Genomic DNA, 23193 nt, shown 5'->3' with positions numbered 1-23193 from the left:
GTACCTCTCTTTGGTTTTGACTGAAAAGAACAGTTCTGCATAAATCTATAGTGGTTTTTATTGATTAATACTTGAATTAAAAGTGTTTTTTCCCTCTCTTTAGTATTATTTTCCCCTCACATATTTGGGGACTGGGCCAGTGTCAAGAATAATTCTTTACTTATTTCAGAGCAGAGCTTGGTGGTTCTATGATTTGTTCTTGGAAGCTCTATTCAAATTGGCTCCCAAATTGCTGCCTTACTCTATGACTTTAAAAAAAAGCAGTGAAAGATGTTTCCACAAATGTGCATCTAAACAGTCTTTTCAGCAGACCCCATTTAAGGAATGGTTTTGGTCGTAATGTCTTGATCATAATTTCTCAGTAATGTAAAAACCTGTATTTATAACAAAGCTCTGCTTGGTAAATAAAAGCATCCTTTCTGCTATAAAAGGACAAAGGGTTTTTGGAAATGTCTCATTGGGCTCTGTGTTCTTGGACTTGTTCTCTGGCAGCTGATCTTGGAGTACAACCAATGCTGTAGTAACTTCTTCCTTTTTTGTAGCAGCAGAAAAGAATTTGTCAGTTGAAATTAGTAAATTGTGGGTATTATAAGTGATGCCTTGGGCTTTTAAAAAGAAAAGGAGCAGCAGCAGCCATCACACTCCAGACTTCAAACTTTTCTTCACCAATGAAAGAGCTGCACACATGATTTAAATATTTAATTTAATCCTTTTTGGCAGTAATAGGAATCCATTTTTAGGTTTTTTAACTTTTGTTTAAACTCTGTCTCCAAGTTTCTGTGAGCAACTATTGGGACTCTGTGCAGTGACTTGAATAGGAAAATCTGAAACGACAACTGTGAAGGGAAAGACTTGCTAACCTCCTCCAAGGTCAAAAGTAGTGCAGGGAAGTTGTACAGCTGGAGAGGATCAGCCTGGATCCAGCAAACAATCGGTGTATAAGACTTTAAAGTTATAGAGTAGTAACTTTATAAACTAGCAATAAATTTTGGATAATTAAACAAGATAGAAATCATTTGTTCAGGCATGTGACTAGGGACGAAGGAAGGGAATGGCGGGGACAACCCTCGTTCTGCTAAGCAAGCTGCATGTGCCCATCACTGGCGCTTCAACCTGATCAGATACCCTGGATGGTGGTTTCTAATTCTTTCTGTACTTGGAAATATGATTAATTAATTTTTATGCCTTTGCATGCTTACATAGCTTTAAACAGTTGAATCCTCTGAATTAGAGTAGAGTTATAAATGCAAAGGTTTCCTAGTTGCTTATCAACTGTCTTTGGATCATGTTTCTTAACAATACTTTTCAGCAGAGGTAATTTAATGCAACGGTAGAACTTGTGGCAAAGAGAGTGGTGTAGTCTTCTTGCACACAACAGGAACCTTCTTCACTCATGGAAATAAACACTCTTCAAACATGTTCTTCTTTCCATAGGAAGGCCTTTACTTAATAAGTTGCAAGATATGCAAGACTACTAATATAAACTACTCTAATTATACAGAACACTTCAAATCTATATACAGCACACATCTTTCTCTTCAGACAGCTCATTACAGAAGAACAAATATGCAGTGTAGGAGGTTACATATAAAGGTTCCCAACTCCAGCTTAGGCTCAGTCTCATACATTGGATACATTATCCTGCCTCAGCAACAAGGCCCCGATTGGTCCATAACTTTCCACCAATCCCTTCAAAGATCTACGCTTGCTACTTTTTACTGAAGCCTACCTGTCACTTGAACTTTACATAACCTTTAACTTTATGATGCTTTCTGCTGGACTGAGAAGCTGAACATATATTCATCCATTTTGTTTCTGTCAGCCATTTTACTAATCCTGACAAATACATCATGTGTATTAGCACAATTTTTATGTAACTGAGGCCAACAGATGTCCTGTTTCCATGGAGTTTCTTGGGTATGGGTTTTCTGTCAATAGTGTGGACAACTTAGTGTTTTCCTGGAAATGTAGTCAGAACTGTCATCTTAATGACAGTTATAAGACATAGTGTTCTAGTGTCTTCGTTTTCTATCATCAGAATTTGTTTGATGCCTAACACACGTTGATATTTTTCTCTTAGGTTCTGACCACATTCGAGAGAAGGATGGACTTTGGGCTGTCCTTGTTTGGCTTTCTATTATGGCAGCAAGGAAGCAGAGTGTGGAAGAGATCGTCAGAGAACACTGGGCCAAATTTGGCCGTCATTATTACTGCAGGTGAGAATAGCAGTAACCAGATGTACGATTGCTACACCATAGGACTCTCTGCTGCTAACCTGGTAGCAGCATTTCAGTGAATGTAGTTAATAGTCTACCACATAGTGATACAAACTCATCTTTTTTTTTAAAAAAAAGGTAAAGTTTCCCCTTCAGTCGTGTCCGACCCTGGGGTACCACTGCAAGCAGTGATTTCATAGGCAAGCCTCTTTTGTGGGGTTGTTTGCCATTTTTCCCCCCAGCTATTCTTTACCCTCTAGCTATGAGCTAGGTATTTATTTACTGACCAAGAAATGGATGGATGGCTGAGTTGACCATGAGCCAGCTGCCAGGATATCTGACCTACAGGGGGATCGAACTCTTGACCGTGTGAGTGGCAGTGCAAGCACTTAACCACTACGCCACGCGGCTCCTCTAAACTCATCTTGATGACAGGGAGATTGCAGAGAAGCTGAATGAATTCTTTGCATCTGTCTTCACCCAAGAGGAGGTGAGGAAAATTCCTGCACCTGAACCATGCTTCTTGGGAGGCGAATCCGAGGAACTAGCGAAGATAGTGGTAGACAAGGAAGAAGTTCTGGCAGCCATTGATAAACTAAATGCTACCAAATCCCCTGGCCCAGATTGCATTCATCCAAGAGTTCTTAAAGAGCTCAAGCATGAATTGCTGATCTTCTCACTTTAATATGCAACTTATCCCTGAAATCAGGCTCCATCCCTGAAGACTGGAAGATGGCCAATGTCACACCAATTTTTAAGAAAGGATCTAGGGGGGACCCGGGAAATTACAGGCCAGTCAGTTTGACATCTGTTCTTGGTAAATTAGTAGAATCTATCATTAAAGATAAAATTATAAAACATGTAGAAAAGCAAGACCTGCTGAGAAAGAGTCAGCATGGCTTTTGCAGAGGCAAATCCTGTCTTACAAACTTACTAGAGTTCTTTGAGGGTGTAAACAGGCATGTGGATAAGGGGGAACCAGTGGACATTGTCTACTTGGATTTCCAAAAGGCTTTTGACAAAGTTCCTCACCAGAGACTATTGAGAAAACTCAGCAATCAAGGAATAAGAGGGGAAGTCCTCCTATGGATTAAAAACTGGTTGAGAAACAGAAAGCAAAGAGTGGGTGTAAATGGGAAGTTCTCACAATGGAGAGATGTCGGGAGTGGTGTCCCCCAAGGATCCGTTTTGGGACCAGTGCTCTTTAACCTATTCATAAATGACCTGGAAGTAGGGGTGGGTAGCGTGGTGGCCAAGTTTGCAGATGATACCAAATTATGTAGGGTGGTGAGAACCACAAAGGATTGCGAAGAGCTCCAAGCGGACCTTGATAAATTAGGTGAGTGGACTAAGAAATGGCAAATGCAGTTCAATGTAGCAAAATGTAAAGTGATGCACATAGGGGCAAAAAAATCCAAACTTCACATACACGCTACAGGGTCAGTGCTATCAGTCACAGACCAGGAAAGGGATTTGGGCGTCTTAGTTGATAGTTCCATGGGAATGTCAACTCAATGCATGGCAGCTGTGAAAAAGGCAAACTCTATGCTGGGGATCATTAGGAAAGGAATTGAGAATAAAACTGCAAAGATTGTCATGCCCTTATATAAAGCAGTGGTGCGACCGCACTTGGAGTACTGTGTCCCGTTCTGGTCGCCGCATCTCAAAAAGGATATTGAGGAGATAGAAAAAGTGCAGAGAAGGGCAACAAGGATGATTGAGGGACTGGAGCACCTTCCCTATGAGGAGAGGCTGCAGCGTTTGGGACTCTTTAGTTTGGAGAGGAGACGTCTGAGGGGGGATATGATTGAAGTCTATAAAATTATGCATGGGGTAGAAAATGTTGACAGAGAGAAATTTTTCTCTTTCTCACAATACTAGAACCAGGGGGCATTCATTGAAAATGTTGGGGGGAAGAATTAGGACTAATAAAAGGAAACACTTCTTCACGCAACGTGTGATTGGTGTTTGGAATATGCTGCCACAGGAGGTGGTGATGGCCACTAACCTGGATAGCTTTAAAAGGGGCTTGGACAGATTTATGGAGGAGAAGTCGATTTATGGCTACCAATCTTGATCCTCTTTGATCTGAGATTGCAAATGCTTTAACAGACCAGGTGCTCGGGAGCAACAGCCGCAGAAGGCCATTGCTTTCACCTCCTGCATGTGAGCTCCCGAAGGCACCTGGTGGGCCAGTGCGAGTAGCAGAGAGCTGGACTAGATGGACTCTGGTCTGATCCAGCTGGCTTGTTCTTATGTTCTTATGTTCTTATCTTACTGATAATTCAAACATTTATCTGTAAAGGAAATGAAACTAAATCAATTTCATTGCAGATTTCTGCATACACCTGATGCAGTTCAGAAAAGCCACTTTGTTCAAGGAACTGTATTTTTTTTCACAGCACCTAATAGATTTTCGATGCTCTAAAAATAATTATAGAAGTAATCATTACCTATATGCTTCTTGTCCATGTCAAACTGAAAATACTGTTCAAACTTTTTAATTTTTAAATTGAAATGTTTATTAAAGAAAAAAAATCACAAACTTAAAAAAGAAAAAATAGTAGATTGATGTGCATACTCAGTGGTTGTCATTTAGTAAGGGGAATGAGCAGCCTCTCTAAAGAACTTTTATGTGGTGACATTAATCTGGCAAGTACCCACTTTTCAGACTACAGCCCAAGTATGGTGCATGATTTGAAGTAAATTGAATTGAGCTCCAAACAATCCAAGCCAGCCTAATTTAGAAGTAGCTATGAAAAGTAGCAAAACTATTTGTTTCTTGAAGAGGATTCTTGGTTCATGTATCGGGTCAGCTGTGCTGGATCTTTGAAAATGGCTTTATTTTGTTTTTAAGGTATCTCAGGCAAAGGCACGATACAATAAGAAATAAATGTAATACCGTGACCACTGTGATAGTACTGGAAGAAAAAATGTAATAGTTGTGCCATCACTGCTACTCTAGTCTTATGCTTTCCTTGGGTAATGTGATAGAACCTTCTTGTCCAAAGGGAGTGTGGTCAGCCCCAGGCTTTCCCCGACTCCAATACCGTGTTTATTTATTCATTCAGAAAATGTATGTGCTGTCTCTCCACACCTTGGCTCACAGCAGACCCAAATGAACAAGATGATAATACCAAGTCAATAAAATAAATCATGTCAGTAAACTAAATCAATAAAACAAGCTAAGCCAACAAAATGAATAAGACCAAGTCAGTAAAAGTATGCCAATGAAAGTAACCCAGCACATAAAAAAGCGTCAAATCAATAGAGCAGCCTAAATTATTTTGATAAACAGGCCGGAAACAGCTCATGAAACTTACCTGCAGAACTTAACAAAGAATTAAACATCTGGGAGTGATCACTGGGAAGTACGCATTATTGTGGAACTCTGATCAAACCAGTGGTCAGAGCTTCTTCCGTGATCTGGAGCCTCCAGTGCCTGGCAGGCTCAGGGGTCTAGCAAAGATATTAGCCTGTTGTTGATGAGTGTGGCAGAAGTTATTTTGTGAAGATGAAAGTGAAGAGTAACATCTGGATTGCTCCACCCATCCACAATTCCAGCAATTTACAGTTCAGGGCTGTGTTGGGCCTCAACAGATGTTGTAGTATTTGCTGAGAAAAAAAGGAGGAAATGTTCATCTCCCTGCAGTCATCAGAATAGTGATTGGGGTTTTCAGATTCAACAATTAGCTTTCATTGAAAACTGTGCAGATGAAATCAGCTGGCTAAGTTTGCACTGGCAAAAACGGCTGAAAACAAGAGAAAGAATAAAAATAATTGATATATTTGCCCCTTGTTTTTACCTCACACATTCATTTTTACATTATATATTGTGATGTATTTTAATTTAAGTTTCTTTGGCAATCGGTCCAGCTGAAAAGTAAATTGGAATAAAATAGATCTTATAGTGCTAGTTGAGATGACTTTTTTTTGTTTTAAGTTAATTTTGTTTTGCCTTTCTTTCCCACAACTGTTGTCAATTAAACCTTCCCCCACCTCATCCCCCAAACTAAAAGTTGACTTGAAATACCTCTGTGAAGGAGTGAGAAACGACAATGAATTATGTCTTGTTGACTCCTGTACTCCTGACATTTTCTGCACTAACTGGGGCATTGCTGTGGTTCCTCAGCAAGTAAAGGTCAGGTGTGTAGCCACATCAGCTTTTGCCTGGGGACATGTAGGGTCAGAGAGGTCTGACAGGAAAAACAAGGGGAAGCTTGCTTTTGCTGGGCAGGAGATTAATAAGCTTTGTATACCTTGTTGCCAATGCACTGTGACACAAATCACACCTCACAGTCTCTTATGTAGCACTGCATTGGGGCAGAAAACAATTTTAGGTGCACATGTGATACCCTTGACAATTTATCGCCATGACCTCAGGTGTTAGAATCTCTGTTCTGCTGACACCAGTTTGGTCTCCAGGACCAAACTGTTAAGACGCGGTTTTCCAAAAATGTTTAAACTCACTTGCCTTTTTCATATTTGCATTAAACTGCTGAACTTAGTGTTTCCTATATTTCTTTTATTCTCTTGATTCCTGCAATGCAAGATTTGATTATGAAGCACTGGATCCTAGAGCAGCATATTTTATAATGAGAGACTTGGAAGCTTTGATAACTGACAAGTCATTCAGCAATCAGCAGTTTGCTGTTGGGAGTAATGTCTACACTGTGCAAAAAGCAAATAGCTTTGAATATGTGGATCCCGTAGATGGCACTGTGACCAAAAGACAGGTAAGAAGGGAGAAAGGTATAAAGGGCAAAGATGTTTTTAAAAAATCTCACCTCAACAGGGCAAGACCAGTTTTTTGGGGGGGAAAACAACCGTTTGACATTTAGACTTCCATGAAGTTTCTCCTTTAAAGAATTGTTCCCCATTAAGAGCACACTAAATTGAAGCAAACATTCAGACTCTTTCTACTTTAATCAACTCACAGCCAAAATAACTGCATAAGTTGCAAAGTGGTTCAGACCTGTATTGATATATCCTTTTTAACATTAAAAAAAATTACAGATCTCCCACATGGTAGTAGTTGTACTGTTAATATCTGTTGATAGATTAAAAGACATACAGATAAGAATATTAACATGGCAATGTTTAGTGTGTGTTTGTGGACCACTTACTCTAACCCTGCAATCCCCCATGAGTCTGGCCCTGACTGTTGGGAACTAATGATATAGAATAACGTTCAGATGAAGGGAACAACATATTGGCATTTTACAAAACAACTGTTTTAGCTTGTAGAATAAGGTTAAATGATATTTATAAGTGACAAGTTTGAATACAGGGATTTTTTTTTCTGTGCAGGGGCTAAGGATAATCTTTTCAGATGCATCCAGGCTGATCTTCAGATTAAGCAGTTCTAGTCATGTGCGAGCCACTCTCAGGATCTATGCAGAGAGCTATGAAAAGGACCCCAGCAAACATGACAAGGAGCCTCAGGTAGGATCAAAAGGAAACTGCATTCAGCCTGGTAAAATCGAATGCTGAAGATCTCAGCAAGTAGTTCTGGGGAAACTAAAATATCAGTCGGGCATCTCTCTGTGCAATCTGACACCCATGTATGTCCTAGATTCCTTGCGTTTGCTGTGAGAGTGATCCCAAGCTGCCCCTGTGTGTCATGAGATTGATAGACCTTGTATGCATTGAAAGAGTTCTTGTGCTACGTGGGAAAAAATTCCTTAAAAGCCTGATTCATGCTTTCAGTTCTCTGACATTAGGTTAGCTAGATTCGTGAATGGATTTGCCTGTTTTATAAGTTGTTGCAGTGATGAATATCCTTTATGTAGACTGCCTGCTGATAGCCTAGGGGGATAATTGGTTGACATTACCTGAACAGGATTTAATAGATGAAAATCTGCCCCTTTCCCCATCTAGAAAGTGAAAATCCTGTCACAAGAAGGAGGAGCAAAGTAGTGGCATTGATGCAGTTTACAGTGGGAGATGGAGAGTGTGGAATATATCAGTACTGGAACAAAATGTCAGGACTGGAAGGGTATAAGAATTGGGCTCAGTTCATACATGGCATGAAACCAAGATCCAGCTTGCAAATGGTCACTGAAATTCTGGAGTCTCTTTGAAAAAAGCTGCTTCTCTCTGTAACGTGAGAGGACGTCACCAAGAAACAAGCCAGGAGGCCGGGACATATCACATAAAACCATGATTAAGTCTAACTGTGGTTTATAAACAGCTTCAGGTTTCAAAGAGTGGCTGTGTTTGTTTGCAGTAGAAGCAGAGGCGTACCTAGGCAAACCTGAGCCCTGGGCAAAACCTGAGTTGGATGCCCCCCCATGGGCAGCCACCCCACCACGACCCCAAAAAATTTTTTTGCACCAGGTCATTTCTAAATCATCATCACATTATAGAAAATGCCCCAACTCACAAATCTGAACACAGCAATGGTGAAACACACAGGTTCTTTGATAGAGACTGGTGAGATAAAAGGTACGAAAGGCTGAGAATCAATGAATTGCAGTACCTGAAAGGGATTAACCCAATTCAGGGAGTTACATTATTAGTTACAATTGCTATATGGAACCTTCATGTTCAAAGGCAGTATGCCTCTCGGGGAGGTGAGGGCGTGGAGATGGAAAAGTGGACCCAATTAGTAACCCTCTCTCGGCACACACAAATAATTAGTAACCCACTCTCGGGAACTGGTGAGAACCTGCTGGATCCCACCTCTAAGGATAATTATGATTAACAGAGCATGCAGTAAAAAGTGGTAAGGGTGATTATTTATTTATTTATTTATTATGTTATTATGGGAAGGGGGGGGACAGAATAAGGCAAGCACTAGGACCCACACAAGCAATCTACTAAAATAAAGTCCAGGAAGCAGTGGTGGATTTTGATTGGCTGAGCTGGAGTTAGGCTACTCTCTAACAATCTATAGAAGAATGAAGGTCCAGGAAGTAGCAGTGAATTAATCCTCATTTGAGGTTCTTTTTTTCTGTGAGCCAGGATATAGCACAGAAATTGATGTTAAATTCAACATTTTTAAAATAACTTGCTGTCAAGCCAATTAGTCTGGCAAATCCCTTACTAATGTATCCCAATGACTCATCATAATAATATTACAGTTGGGAAACACAAATTCCAGAGTACAGCAAAGTTCTAGATTCCTTGTAAGGAAGAAATGGAGAACTGCTTGAGAAGTCCTCTTGTATTTATAAGCAAAAAAATATATCTTTGCTACAAGGAGCTAAAGGCGCACAGAGGAGAATTCAGCCAACATTTGCAGAATATTGTTGAAGGCTTTCACAGCCGGATTCAACTGGTTCTGGTGGGTTTTCCAGGCTATGTGGCCGTGGTCTGGTGGATTTTGTTCCTGACGTTTTACCTGCATCTGTGGCTGGCATCTTCAGAGGTGTATCACAGAGAAAAGTCTGTTTCACACTGTGTCTAAGTGAGAAGGGAAAGTTTAGTGTGGTATATTGTCCCAGCCATGTCCCAGCCATGTCCCAGCCAGCCACAGATGCAGGCGAAACGTTAGGAACAAAATCCACCAGACCATGGCCACACAGCCTGGAAAACCCACCAGAACCATCTGCAGAATACTTCTAGCTGTATAGCGTTGCCTGATTGGTGGGAGGTTTTACAAGAAAGTCCTTCCCAGGGAATGAGACTACGATATGATATTTGGAATTCTGCAGGGTGATAAAAGCTACCCTTTAAATAGAAATTGGGTTAAGCCTCAACTCCAGAATGCCTACCATGACTGTACATTTATTCTGTGATCTTAAGAGTACAATGGTATTTTGATTATAAATATTTAATACAGGATGCTAATTACTGGCTAGGTCAGGGGTCTGCAACCTGCGGCTCTCCAGATGTGCATGGACTACAATTCCCATCAGCCCCTGCCAGCATGGTCAATTGGCTGGCAGGGACTGGCAGGGGCTGATAGGCGTTGTAGTCCATGCACATCTGGAGAGCCAGGTTGTAGACCCCTGGACTAGGTCATGGGTATCAAATAATTTTGCTTTCAGGTAAAATTAAATGTTCTGGTGTTGTTTTTAAGCTACCAACGTTATTTTTTGTGGAGTGTATTTAATGGTTTATTTCAAAAAGCACACTATTTGTGGTTGGGTATTTTTTTTCCTCTGGAATTTCCTTTAGAAGTTTATGAGTTTAGGGGTTGCTGGTATAAACTTAACATGGGTACATTAGACTGGATTAATCCATTGTTCTTGGATTGAAAGGTTAACAGTGCTACCCTAAGCAAAGTTATGCTCATCTGGTTTGTTGAACTCAGTGAGCTTAGAAGGATTTAACTCTGCTTAGGGTCGTACTTTCTTTGTAGAATTGTGCATATGACTAGCTGTGTGTGTTTATTAGATTGCAGAGGTGGGCAGCCCCATCTAAAGGCCTCTGGCACCCAAGGACAGTGTTGCTGCGCCACTCCTGAGGATGCGGCAGAGAGGCAGTCAATGCAAAGAAGCCCTTGGCTTCCCAGAAAGCCTTCTATAGGGTTCGGTGACCGCAGTGCTCTTAGGCCCTGGCCACAGCTCTCCCAGCTCCGAAGCCTGGATAGAATCCAACTAAAGTTGGTTCTGCCCCAGGAGTGCCCTGCGCCACACCCCTGTGCTGGCGTCTGCTTAGCGTAGCTCCACAGCAGCACCCACTTCCACGTTTCAGAACTGTGGAGCAGCTGTACATCAGTGCATTTGCTTTGTCCACTGGCGGGGTGCCCCTTATTCCGGTGGAGGGGGCAAACGTGTGAGTGCAATGCTGCAGAGCTCCCAGAGCTGTTTTCCCCATCCCCCTCAGATTGTGCCATAAAGGACTTAAGGGGGAAAGACCATTACACAGATGCTCAATTGTCAGTCTGTAAAGCAGGTTTGCCAACTCCTGACCTGGAGTTGCAAAGTTAGAGAAGCCTGTCTGTGGGGGGGGGGGGGGGGGGTTTGAGAAAGGAGAGCCTGTTTGCAAAGTTAGGGGAGCCTGTCTATGTGGGGGGGGGGGGAGGGGGGAATCTGTAAGTAAGCTTTTTTTCCATTGAATAATTTGGCTAAGTTTTCGTTATCTGTGGTAAACTGTGAGGCCAAGCAGGGAGGAAAGGTAGAACAAAAGGTCTCCTTGATGAGTGCCATGAATTCTCCAGCATGCTAGAGCTCGCTGTATTTGTTCGTACAACGGGCTTTACTGCTAATTAGTGTATTCATGGTCTAATATGCACATTTAATTCTGTAGAACTTTTCATGTGGGCAGATACATTATTCTTCTCTTGACATACAAGATCTGCTCAGTAAAAGAAATTATATTACAGTATATGTTTCTAAGCATACTGCTAGGCTGAACAGTTCTCTGCTTAAAGAGAATGGAATTGTGTCATGGGAAGAGTCCGAGTTAATAGCTGATTTCCACTCTAGACACATTTGAGGAGGCTACATTCTAATAGTTTTGCAGCTTGTGAAACAGAGGCTGTTTCCACACAGGCGAATAACAGCGCCCTAGGGACGCTGAAAACACTGTCCCCTGGGGTGCTTTTCGCACAGCAGGCGCTGCTACATCGCAGCAGCACTGTCCTGGCCGGCCCCAAGCGGCACGATGGCGCCACTTTCAAACCTCACTCATTGAATGAGGTTTTTGAAAAGCTGTGTCTTCCTGCCGGCGTGGTGCAAACAGCACCGGCAGGAAGACGCCACTCTTCAGGTCTCCTCCACTGACTTTTCCATCCAGCGCTGCTCTGGAGGGATACGCCCACGCTGCCATCCAACCCCTGGAGGTCGGAGGGCAGCGTGGGCATGTCCCTCCAGAGCAGCGCTGGATGGAAAGGTCAGTGGAGGGGCTGAACCGGAGGGAGCCGCCTCTCCTGTTCGGCAGATTTTTGGGGCTGCTAGCACACTTTGGGGCTGCTCGAATCACTTTCAAAGTTATTTAAACTGGGGATCCCAGATTCTCCCTTTAAGGTGGATTTAAAAGGAGAATCTGGCCTCCCTAGTTTAAATAAGTGATGCTGGAATCCACCCCCAAACAGCATCATTTTCAATGGTGTTTAAACTAGGGAGCCCAGATTCTCCTTTTAAATCCACCTTAAAGGGAGAATCTGGGGTCCCCAGTTTAAACAACATTGAAAGTGATGCTATTTTGGGATGGATTCTCCCCTACCCTGAAACAGCATCTCTTTCAATGTTAAAACTGGGGACCTCAGATTCTCCCTTTAAATCCATGCTGAAGGGGGTGGATTTAACAACAACAACAACAACAACAACCTTTATTAGGCATTGAGAGAATAAAAGAAAGAAAGAAAACAAGCATTGGCAGGAAGGGAGTGGATTTAAAAAGAGAATCTGGGGAAATTTAGGGGGTGCCTGTTGTCAGGGGTGTAATTATTAAGATAGCAGCATCTTCGTGAGACCCTACTGATGATACCACCCAGGTTTGGTGAAGTTTGGTTCAGGGGGTCCAAAGTTATGGACCCTCAAAGGTATAGCCCCCATCTCCTATTAGTTCCCATTGGAAACAATGGTGGATGGGGCACTCCCTTTGGGAGTCCATAACTTTGGACTCCCTAAGCCAAACCTCACCAAACCTGGCTGATATCATCAGGAGAGTCTCCCAAAACATCCCTGAAATTTTGGTGCTGCTAACCTAAAATCTGCGCCCCCTGCAGGCCAAAAACGGAAAAAACACTGAAAATACAAAATTCCCCACAAACGAACCTGCAATTTTGTCGCCCACCACAAGGTGGCGCCGTGGGCAGCTGCCCACTTTGCCCAATGGGAGGAACGCCTCTGCTGTACATTCTACAGCATTGTGAGATGAACCCAAAAACAATGATGAATGTTGTGCCAATAAGAAACACTGACTTATTTAAAAAACATTTTAAATAATTTAAAAAACAGTCAACTTAAGATTTGGGAAAGCACCCTCACACAAATGGAAAGACCTAAACAATGACTTTTCCTATCAATTGATGAGAGCAAAACTTTCAGAGAGTTAGAGGTGAACAAAGGGGGCAGTGAAGCTTTGCTGTGCCAACAAACCAAAGTCACATGGGGTACATCTAGAATTGCTATGAGGCTTTTTTTTACCCCACTGGACTGCTTCTGTGGCTTCATTTATGGCTTCATACAAGCCCAAGTACAATTAATGAATACAAGAAGAAACATACAGATACTTAGCTTTCAAAATGCTATAGCTTAGAAAAGAAAATTATAAGGATAAACATTGTCTTGAAATGTTTTTGTGTCAGAATGGGCTAAACAGTATTCATTTTTCAGTGAATTTATTAGCTTGGAAAGTGATTTAACCTATAATAAGTACACTTAAAACATTAAGGAAATAGACCGACTTCTTGGCAGTAGGAAAGAGATCTGCTTTATTCCAAAAGGTCACAACACTCATTTGGGCAGCTGTGATTCATCAGTTTCAACTGAATCCAGTCTCCATGTATTTCAGATATCCAAGCAAGACAACTTTAGAATTAGGAGATAGAATATATGCATTTTTTAAATTAATCCCAGAATTTCTTTCCAATAACTTCTAACTACTGGACTAACCAAAACACATGTAAAAATTGGCATGATTTCTTTCACAACACCAGTAAAGGTCCTATCATACATGCTGAAATCAGGCATAGCTTGAAAGGTATACCACTGGCATAATATTTAGTGTTCTTGTTTCATTTCTTTTATACATCTAAAAGTGGGTGTCTGTTTAAATTCAGCAATAAAGTCTAAATTTTATCATTTAAGTCCCAGGCTGACTTCTACCTCATAGCCCCAGATGTGAAGCCACTCAAGAGGCTTTTCCTATATTTTTATCTCCACACCAGGGAAGTAAAACTTTAGCTGCTTCAGAGTCTGCTTGAAAAGTATAGAAACCAGGGCCTATCAAGAAAGTTGAGAACCTTCTCTGCAGCGTACGACTCACAGGTTGCATGAGTTGTATGATTTCTTGTTTTGAAGGTCAGCTGGGGTTAAGAAATTCTAGAGCTGTTGCCTATATTATGCCTGGACCCCTCTGTTTCCACAAACACAACCCAGAGAGCATTGCCAGCAGTACTTGAACTTATAATGCAATTAAAATCTACAGGGAAAATATTTGTTTCGGGCCAGACTTATGCATGATTATTCAGAAGCGAGTCCTAGGTTGTTCACTTGAGCTTTCTCCCAAGTAAGGGTGCATAGAATTTCAACTTTAGCACCTTTAAATTGATCCAAATAAAGTTTTTCAGTAATTGCTCTATTTATAAACAAACATCAGGAGGATCAAGATTGGTAGCCATAGATTGACTTCTCCATAAATCTGTCCAAGACCCTTTTAAAGCTATCCAGGTTAGTGGCCATCACCACCTCCTGTGGCAGCATATTCCAAACACCAATCATGTGTTGTGTGAAGAAATGTTTCCTTTCATTAGTCCTAATTCTTCCCCCCAGCATTTTCAATGTACCCTGTTTCCCCGAATATAAGACATCCCCTGAAAATAAGACGTAGTAGAGGTTTTGCTGAAGTGCAAAATATAAGGCATCCCCCGAAAGTAAGATGTAGCAAAGTTTTTGTTTGGGAGCATGCCCGACGAACAAAACACAGAAAAATAAGACATCCCCTGAAAATAAGACATAGCGCATGTTTGGGAGCAAAAATTTATATAAGACACTGTCTTATTTTCAGGGAAACACGGTATACCCCCTGGCTCTAGTATTGTGAGGAAGAGAGAAAAAATTCTCTCTGTCGACATTTTCTACCCCATGCATAATTTTATAGACTTCAATCATATCCCCCCCTCAGATGTCTCCTCTCCAAACTAAAGAGTCCCAAACACTTCAGCCTCTCCTCATAAGGAAGGTGCTCCAATCGCTCAATCATCCTCGTTGCCCTTCTCTGCACTTTTTCTATTTCTTCAGTAACCTTTTTGAGATGTGGCGACCAGAACTAAACAAAGTACTCCAAGTGCGGTCACACCACTGCTTTATATAAGGGCATGGCAATCTTTTCAGTTTTATTATCAATTCCTTTCCTAATCGTCGCCATCATAGAGTTTGCCTTTTTCACAGCTGCCATGCATTGAGTTGACATTCCCATGGAATTATCAACTAAGGTGCCCAAATCCCTTTCCTGGTCTGTGACTGATAACACTGACCCCTGTAGCACTGACCAACTGTAACTAAGTTGGTTCTGCAGTTTGCTTCTAGTCCACTTCTCCATGGCCTCAAAGATCCTCTGAACCAAGCCTATGTGTCTGGAAACCCTCTTAATAGTCCATAGTGTTAGAATTAGAACTAATCAGAATGAGCTGCTCCTTTTCATTGATAGCCATAATCTTCATGCCTTTTATTAGCTTGTTATAATAAACAGAACCTTGGACTTTTATGCATTGGCTTCATTTCACTGTGGACCTTTATCAAAGCAAATCATGGCTACACTTAATGGCATCAGCATTACCAAATTTAATCTAGATGAAAAAGGCAATAAAATGGGTGTGATGTATCTTATTTAATGTCTGGACTATTTTAGCTGCATTTAGCTGTACAGTTTTAGCTCATTAGCTCTTTGCAAACTGAACAGTGTGTATCTGCCCTTTTACATGTCTAAATAGACAGAGACCAGTTATTGTCAAAGGCTTACACGGCCGGATTTAACTGGTTCTGGTGGGTTTTCCAGGCGGTGTGGCCGTGGTCTGGTGGATCTTGTTCCTAACGTTTCACCTGTATCTGTGGCTGGCATCTTCAGAGGTGTATCACAGAGGGAAGTCTGTTACACACTGTGTATCATAGACTTCCCTCTGTGATACACCTCTAAAGATGCCAGCCACAGATGCAGGCGAAACGATAGGAACAAGATTCACCAGACCACGACCACGCAGCCAAGAAAACCCACCAGAACCAGAGACCAGTTAAGTTGAAGTAAATTTAAACTAATTTAGAGAATGTAGGTTGGAACTTTTCACTGCTTTCCCTGAAAGCGAGGGAAAGGAGGGTTGATCTGGACTGATTCCCCTCCTCACCACAGTTGTATCCTGTGTGGCTTACTGTTTATCTGAACCCTCCAGTCCCTAGAATAGCGCTCCTGGATACAGAAAGGGGCCCTACCTCTGTGTTGCATCAGTAGAAAATCTGATTGGATCCAACCCTGTGTGTGCAAAAGCTAGGGCTCTGTTTTATTAATTATTTGGTTAATCAGATAAATCTAAAAACTTTTGAGCATATAAAAAAGATGTCCCTAACTAATCAAGTTTTTTTTTCCAAGTGTAACTATTTTGAATAGAAATGCTTTAAAAAACTGTGGATGGTGTTACAAGAAAAACCAACAAGAGCAAAAAATCATTCACTGTCTTAATGACACACTTCCAAGTATTACTGCATAAATTTTAAGGTGGTCTTGCACACACACACACCCCTCTGGGAGCTCCAAGAGCCCCCGGCAGGCCTGTGGAAATGGGCATTCAGACTCCCTTAGCTGCGTGCTCTGGTTCAGCTTGTTGTGAGCTGGAGGGGGCTGGCTCACCTCACATGCAAATAACTGCAGTGGCTGCTGGGAGGGGTTTGTGTGACCCTGGCAGGGGTGGAACCATTTGGGTGGTTTCCAGTGGTGTACCGTTAATGGGGACATGGGAGCTGATGTGCAGCATCCTGTGCCATGCATAAATATCTTATGGGATTTTTAATGGACAGGTGGTACAGCCATTGGTTCCTGGGGAGATTGCTTGGGGGCTCAAGGGGCTAGTCAACATCCTAATTGCTTCAGCAGCTTGTGGATCAGGCTACACCAAAAAGGGGACTTTTGGGGAATGCCTACTATGGGACCCTATGGGAATGAGTGTTCCCATGTACAAAGTCCTCTGGATGCTGACTAACATTGGTTCCTTCCCCAAATCCCCCCCTTTTGTTCCAGTGTGAGGCAATGTGTTGGTGCTAGGCCCCTGCACTGCCCTCCCATACCACGCCCCAGTGCCAGTATAAGTGCCCTGCGTAAATACCCCTTGTGTAGATGGCATTTATACTGGCAAGCAGAACTGTACTATCACCACAACACTTTTGTGCCCCCCCCCCCTTCTTGGATTGGGCTGCTAGTTTCCTGCATCATGAAGCTGATAGTTGAGTTGCTTTGTTTATACATTGTTGAGATCTTAACTCAGCACATTCCCTACCCTGCGATATTTGTTGCACTCGGAGTCGGGCTTGACGACATTTCAGCCCCATGTCTTTGATAAGCTACAGCAGGCAATTGAAGAAGAGGTATGGCCATGTGGCAGAGAATCTGCTCTTCATACAGAAGATCCCAGGTTCAGTTCCAAGCATCTTCATGTAAAAGATTCAGGCAGTAGATGATGTGGAAGACCTGTGCCTCTGGAGAGCCACTGCCAGTCTGAATAGATAACAATGACCTTGGTACACCAACCGTCTGAAGCAGCAGTATAAAACTGCTTCTTGTGTCTCTGGTCAAAATCATGCAGGGTGCCTCCCCTCAAAGGTCTGAAAGTTCTTGAAGGCTGGTTATGGCCCTTGCTAATAATGAATTGTATACAAAGTTCAGTTGATAAGCATTAGATATATATTCCACTGGCTGGGTTAGAAACTCAAATCACACTAATAATGTAACATTGAATTAATAGATTGGTTCTGTTCGTTGTGTTGATTTTGTATGTGAAAGCAGACAAAAAAAGACTTATTAATGAAAAATGAGACCAATGCTAATGTCTTACAGATGGCACTTTGAGTAAAACAAACTGAGTTTTGCCAGCACATCTTACCATCTCAAGAAGGGTGTGGTTGCGATTGCTTGTAGCACGTGCATCGCATTGTGTGATCACCATATGATTGCAGTCAAAGAGACAGCCAGGCAATAATGGGGGAAAAATTGAAGTCATCCCTGTAGACTGTTTAGTTTGTGTGTCAGGAAGCACTAAGGCCCTTTCCGCACAGCAAATGTATAGCGGGTTGCAGTTGGGATAAAGTACCCCACTTTCCTGTTTTCGCGTTCACATGCGTTCGTGCAGGCAGCGATTAGAACCCACAGAAACATCGATATATAGCAACGCAGGCATGCACAAATGAACCTCCACAGCCATGCCACAATATGACCACTTGCACCTGCATAGCTATGCAGATGTAAGCCACGAAATTATAAAAAAGGAAAGAGCAGCCAAATAAAGCACCTCCTGCCAGGCCGTGCGCTCGCAAGCGGCTGCAACCTGAGATTTTTCAAAATAGCACGATTCTCAAAAAAACCAGTTTTGGGGAAATAACATGGGGGAGACTTGCTTTAGGGATGGGATCTGTGTGCCGCCCCCAAAACGGATTTTTCCCCATTCTAAACCCATGTTTAGAATGCCTGTGCAGAGTGAGCCTGAGAATTCCCACAGTTTGTGCTTAGTATTTCAGTGTTCTCCAAATATGTTTTTCTGGAGAATGGAGTTTAGGAGTTTGTTCAATAAACAATATGAGGGAAATAAACAGCAGCATAGATTCATACTGGAAATATGTTCATTTGCAGAAAATGTTTGATGATGAAACTCACAAGGTGTTGCTTGTATGAGGTTCCACCCAGATACCACAGGATCCCGTGTTGTTATAGTTAGCAACGAATACAGTCTGGCTGCCCTTTCAGCCTGTCCCTTGTTTGTATCCTCAGGTTACATCTCCAGTTGCTATGCATGTGATGTCAGCTAGGATTTTGAGATTACATCCAAGGCTCTTGGCATATTGTATATGAGGTCTGTGGTTTTGGCAATAAGCGCTGCAGGACAAAAGCGTGCAGAATATTTTTGGGTCAGCAGAAAGCCAGAACAAGTAACACAGTTGGTTTTTTCCCCAAGCTGTATGTTGATTCCATAGACATGATGCTGTTGGTGCTTTTCTTTGTTGATTTAAAAAGTGAATGTTGAAAGCATTTGGGAGCTTTTATCTGCAGCCACAGTTTGAGCACAATCCAGAGGAAGATGGGAAACCCCAAATTGTGGGGCTTCCAGTCTTGCCAAGTACTGAACACTCTAAACAAGTGTGACAACTTCTAGTTGGCTCTTCTTAAAAGAACCAATCAAATTGCATATTCTGTGCTATGGAGGTCTGTTCTCAAGAGCTGCCAGTGTATTTCATACACACACACAAGTACATACATGTGTTTGCCCATGAGCTTCCTGCTGAACCACTATTAATTTAAGACTGTTAACAAAAAAAACCTACATTTTTAATCATGAGCCTTCCTCTAAATGCTGTTTCACTGTTCTCTTTTCCTCTAGGCTGTGCTGAGTCCTCTCATCGCAATTGCACTGAAAATATCTCAGATTCATGAGAGGACAGGTCGCAAGGGCCCTACTGTCATCACCTGAATCAAGGAAGGATCACTAACCCAGGGCCAAAAATGAGAACACAAGGGAGAAAGAAGCTCTTGCCCAGACATGCCAGCTGTTTGTACCTCTGTATTACTCTAAGCGTTTGAGGTCAATAGGGAGGGCAGGGAAGGGGGGACAAAATTCATTTCTGATCATACTGTTCTGCTAAGACTGCGGTGCATTTAATTCTCTACTATGGCTTCAATATCTTCTTATACCAAAAAACCCCATAGAGAAAGCTCCTCCTGATCTAAATTCAGTTATTATAAAGTGCTAGCATGACATACAAGGTCTCAGTTTTGTGTTTTGTACTTTTTTTTTTTTTATATATAAACCTTTAATGGCATAATTAAAACAGCAGGTGTTTTGTACTTGCAAAAATCAGGAATGGGCTACATATAACCCTTATTAGACATTGATATAATGCACAGCGTTTTGTTGCTAATTTATGGATCTTGGCTGCAACGAAGAAGTGGGGGAGGGGGAGAATGAAAAGAGCTTATGGTATCTGAGGTAAATATGAAATTTAATGGATTGTTTTCAAAAAAAGTTTAAAGACAGACTATATTTCTCATGTTTTTAAAACCATCTTATGCTTTGAACTAGAGATAACAGGGCTCCTGGTCACTGTAGCTGGTTGGAAGGCTCAGCTGCTGTGAAGGGCTAGTCCTACTAACCTAAGATGCCAAGAATTGTTTCCTCATTATGAAACACCCCAGAAGGCACAAAGTTAGAGCAGTGCAGCTCATGTTCAGAAACCACAGTAGTGGGTTCTCAAATTCCTACCTATTATAGACCCCATGCATGCTGGCTCAGAAGTAAATCCAAGTGAGTTCAGTAGGACTTACTCTCTTGTAAGTGGTTTAGGAGTATAGCCTTAAACTGAGATTTGCAGTCATTGATATCCTTTCCAGAACAAACTGATAGCTGCCAGTCTTGATGTCACAGGTGAAGTTGCACAAATAAGTATAGTTTTTGTTCCAACTGAATCCTGGCATCAGTCATATTCATATTTTTATAAACATTTGAACTTAGAGAGTGGAAAATAAACTCTCCATACAGACAGGTTTCATTTTCTGCTCTTTTTGCAGTGTTCTTCACATCCCCCATCAGTACAAATGTTTTGAATGTATGATTTATATGCTTATAATGAAAAAATTGCAGTTCTTTCTCCTTCCCCTTCTAAACCTTTTGTATTGAAGAGAGTGTGCATTTTCTTAAATTTTCATTTAGTGGGTATAAAAGGAAGTGTCAGTAAAATGGCTATTTAGCTACTTGCCTTGGTAAAGATCTTAGTCTTCAGTTAGACTTCACTGTTTTGGGAAGGAAAGCACTGTAGTCCCGTCCCGTCCCCCCCCCCCCCCCCCATTTTAAGAATAAGCGATATGTTATGAGTTGATCCTCTGCCATCCTAAATGGAGTTATATCCTTCTTATCACATTCAGTGCAGCTCTGTTGAGACAGCACTATGCCCTTTTTAAAACCTTTCCTTCCCTCAAGATGAACTTGTGTTCCCCCTCTTTATGGATGATCGGCCATTGGCACAGTAGAACTTTTATACTGGAAGGGACTCATGACCCCTTTAAAAAGCCATTTTGAGAGTTTGAATGCGTATGCCAGATATGGTCCCAGTGCGTACTCAGTTATCTCTGATTTAGCAGAATGCAGTCCTGAACTGGCATTGCACTCTGGTTAAATAAGTACACGGTAACTGAACAAAAGCATTTCCAACATTTAATTTTGAACTTTAGACTTTATACATGTGAACACTATTAGGCAGAGGTTAGTAATGTCAGCTAGGAATAGGACCTGAAAAATCTTTCATTCACAGATTCTTCTGAAAAACATCAAAGCCCTGTAATAGCAATTCCATATGTTGTAATTACATTTTGTGCTGACTTTTAAAAAAACCACGTTATGTTGGAAGTGACCAATATTCCTCATGTAATTCACTGGTCTGTTAGTGTTCATGTGCCCCCTTAAAGTAATATATATAGCCTTGAGGCATCATATCAGAAATGGCTCTCAAAGAACCACAACTGGGTTATAGCCCCATCCAAGGGGCCAAGTGCCAGGCTGCAGCACTGAAGGGACACCACCGTCTCCAAGGAGACTTCTCAGCGGCATGGGGAGGGTTAAAATGCTGAAAAGCCTCCCTGCTGCTGGGAAGCTCCCGTTGAGTGGAATACACCAACACCACCTTTTCAGTGGTGTAAGTTTGCAGCCACTGGCACAAGGGGGCCATGGCCCTGAGGGAGCCGATTAGTGTCAGTTCCTCCCCCAGACTGCCCCTGCTGTGGTGGAAGATGCAGGAACCCTGGTGTGGCATCCTGGGCCGCATCCCATTGCTGGGGAGGGTGGCTGTCACACACTGATGGAATTGCACCCCTCCCCGCCCCCCAGATGCGGCTGTTAGAGTGGCTCTCTGCACAGTGGGATGCTCACGCAGATTAATGAAATGTTGTTTTGGCTTGTGATGTTAGAAGACCTCTGTTGAAGCTATTTAAACTTCCACATGGTTTCTTTGAACTTTTCCAACACAATTTACACTGTATTGGGTTATGGTCCTGACACTTTAAATGGAGGGGAGGTTGGACAAGACAGACAAGATTACTTAATCTGAAGTGCACAGGAGTTCATTGAACTGTGTTGGGTTATTTCTTTACCTGCAAACACGCTGCTGACATTTTGCATAACTCTGGTCAGATGAATGCCAACCCTGTTTTTCAAGAAGATTTCTTTAATAAAAGAACATAGTCGTCTGCTGTGATAGATAGGAACACTATACATATGAGGTTTTTGGAGCACTGGGTCTTAAGAAGGATTTTATTCCTAATCAGCCGTGGTTGTCCTTGAACAACAATAAATTGAATGAAGTTTTCAAACTACTCTTCTAATTAATGTAGCTACCAGAGGCTTTATCAGAGAGTTGTAGGAACAGAGGAGAAAAAGAGAGGATAGCTCAGGAAATATTTGGCTATAACAAATTATTCTTCTGCTTGTGAAAGAATAGCACTGCTCCATTCTAGATCATTCAACATTTAACCGAGAAGAACTCTTTGTGCATGTGACTAATTTGAATGTTTTATTTGGGAACAGAGGTGTAGTTGTATGTCATTTGTGGAGATGGCCTTTGTGCAATTTGACACTTTTTATAGCATAGTGCAATTCTTTGTGATGGCCAAGGGGTTCCTTTAAAGTGCAATTTTAGCACCTTATGCTTTGGGGAATTGGTCTGGTTTCTTTTTTATATATTTGTCAGAATGTACTATGACATTTAATAAAGAGGAATGCCTTTATTGCCTTGCATGAAATTGCTGATGAGAGGGCACAGCCCAACCTGATAGAACACGGATTGTTTTGTAGCTGCATCAGTATTATTGAGGCTCTAAATGACTTTTTTTCTCACTTTTAAAACCACAATGATTTATTGCAGTATTATTAAATATCTTTTTTTTAATCGAAAGAAGTGTCATGGTTCCTTTTATAACACTAGCAAGTCCATTCGAGGGATGTAAATGCCCAGGGTGAGGGAAGGGGAAGAATTTGGACAAAACAATTCTCCCCAAGGCCTTTTTTCCAGTTTTCCCAATGAAAAAATTGGAAATTTAGGGGGGATCTGCAAAAAACAACAACCTTCCTATGGCTTTTTTTTCTTTTAGAATGAGTGAAATTCTTTTAAAGACAAGGTGG

At 41.8% G+C, this 23193-nt stretch overlaps 1 protein-coding gene across 1 annotated transcript in view; it reads left to right on the top strand.

Annotated features, from left to right (window-relative positions):
• The window catches only part of PGM5 (phosphoglucomutase 5), a 69672-nt gene extending 46706 nt beyond the window's left edge, over window positions 1-22966 (top strand). Inside the window, exons 8-12 of the mRNA XM_048504613.1 lie at window positions 2081-2216; window positions 6769-6952; window positions 7527-7661; window positions 19408-19801; window positions 19862-22966. Of these exons, the coding sequence (XP_048360570.1) occupies window positions 2081-2216; window positions 6769-6952; window positions 7527-7661; window positions 19408-19497 (545 nt within the window). The 3' untranslated portion in view covers window positions 19498-19801; window positions 19862-22966. The remainder of the gene's footprint in view (window positions 1-2080; window positions 2217-6768; window positions 6953-7526; window positions 7662-19407; window positions 19802-19861) is intronic.
• Window positions 22967-23193: the final 227 nt, after the last annotated feature.

The sequence above is a fragment of the Sphaerodactylus townsendi genome, linkage group LG07 (assembly GCF_021028975.2).
Source record: "Sphaerodactylus townsendi isolate TG3544 linkage group LG07, MPM_Stown_v2.3, whole genome shotgun sequence".
NCBI lineage: Eukaryota > Metazoa > Chordata > Lepidosauria > Squamata > Sphaerodactylidae > Sphaerodactylus > Sphaerodactylus townsendi.
The sequence above is the reverse complement of the archived record's forward strand: the minus strand, read 5'-3'. Positions and strand labels throughout refer to the sequence as shown.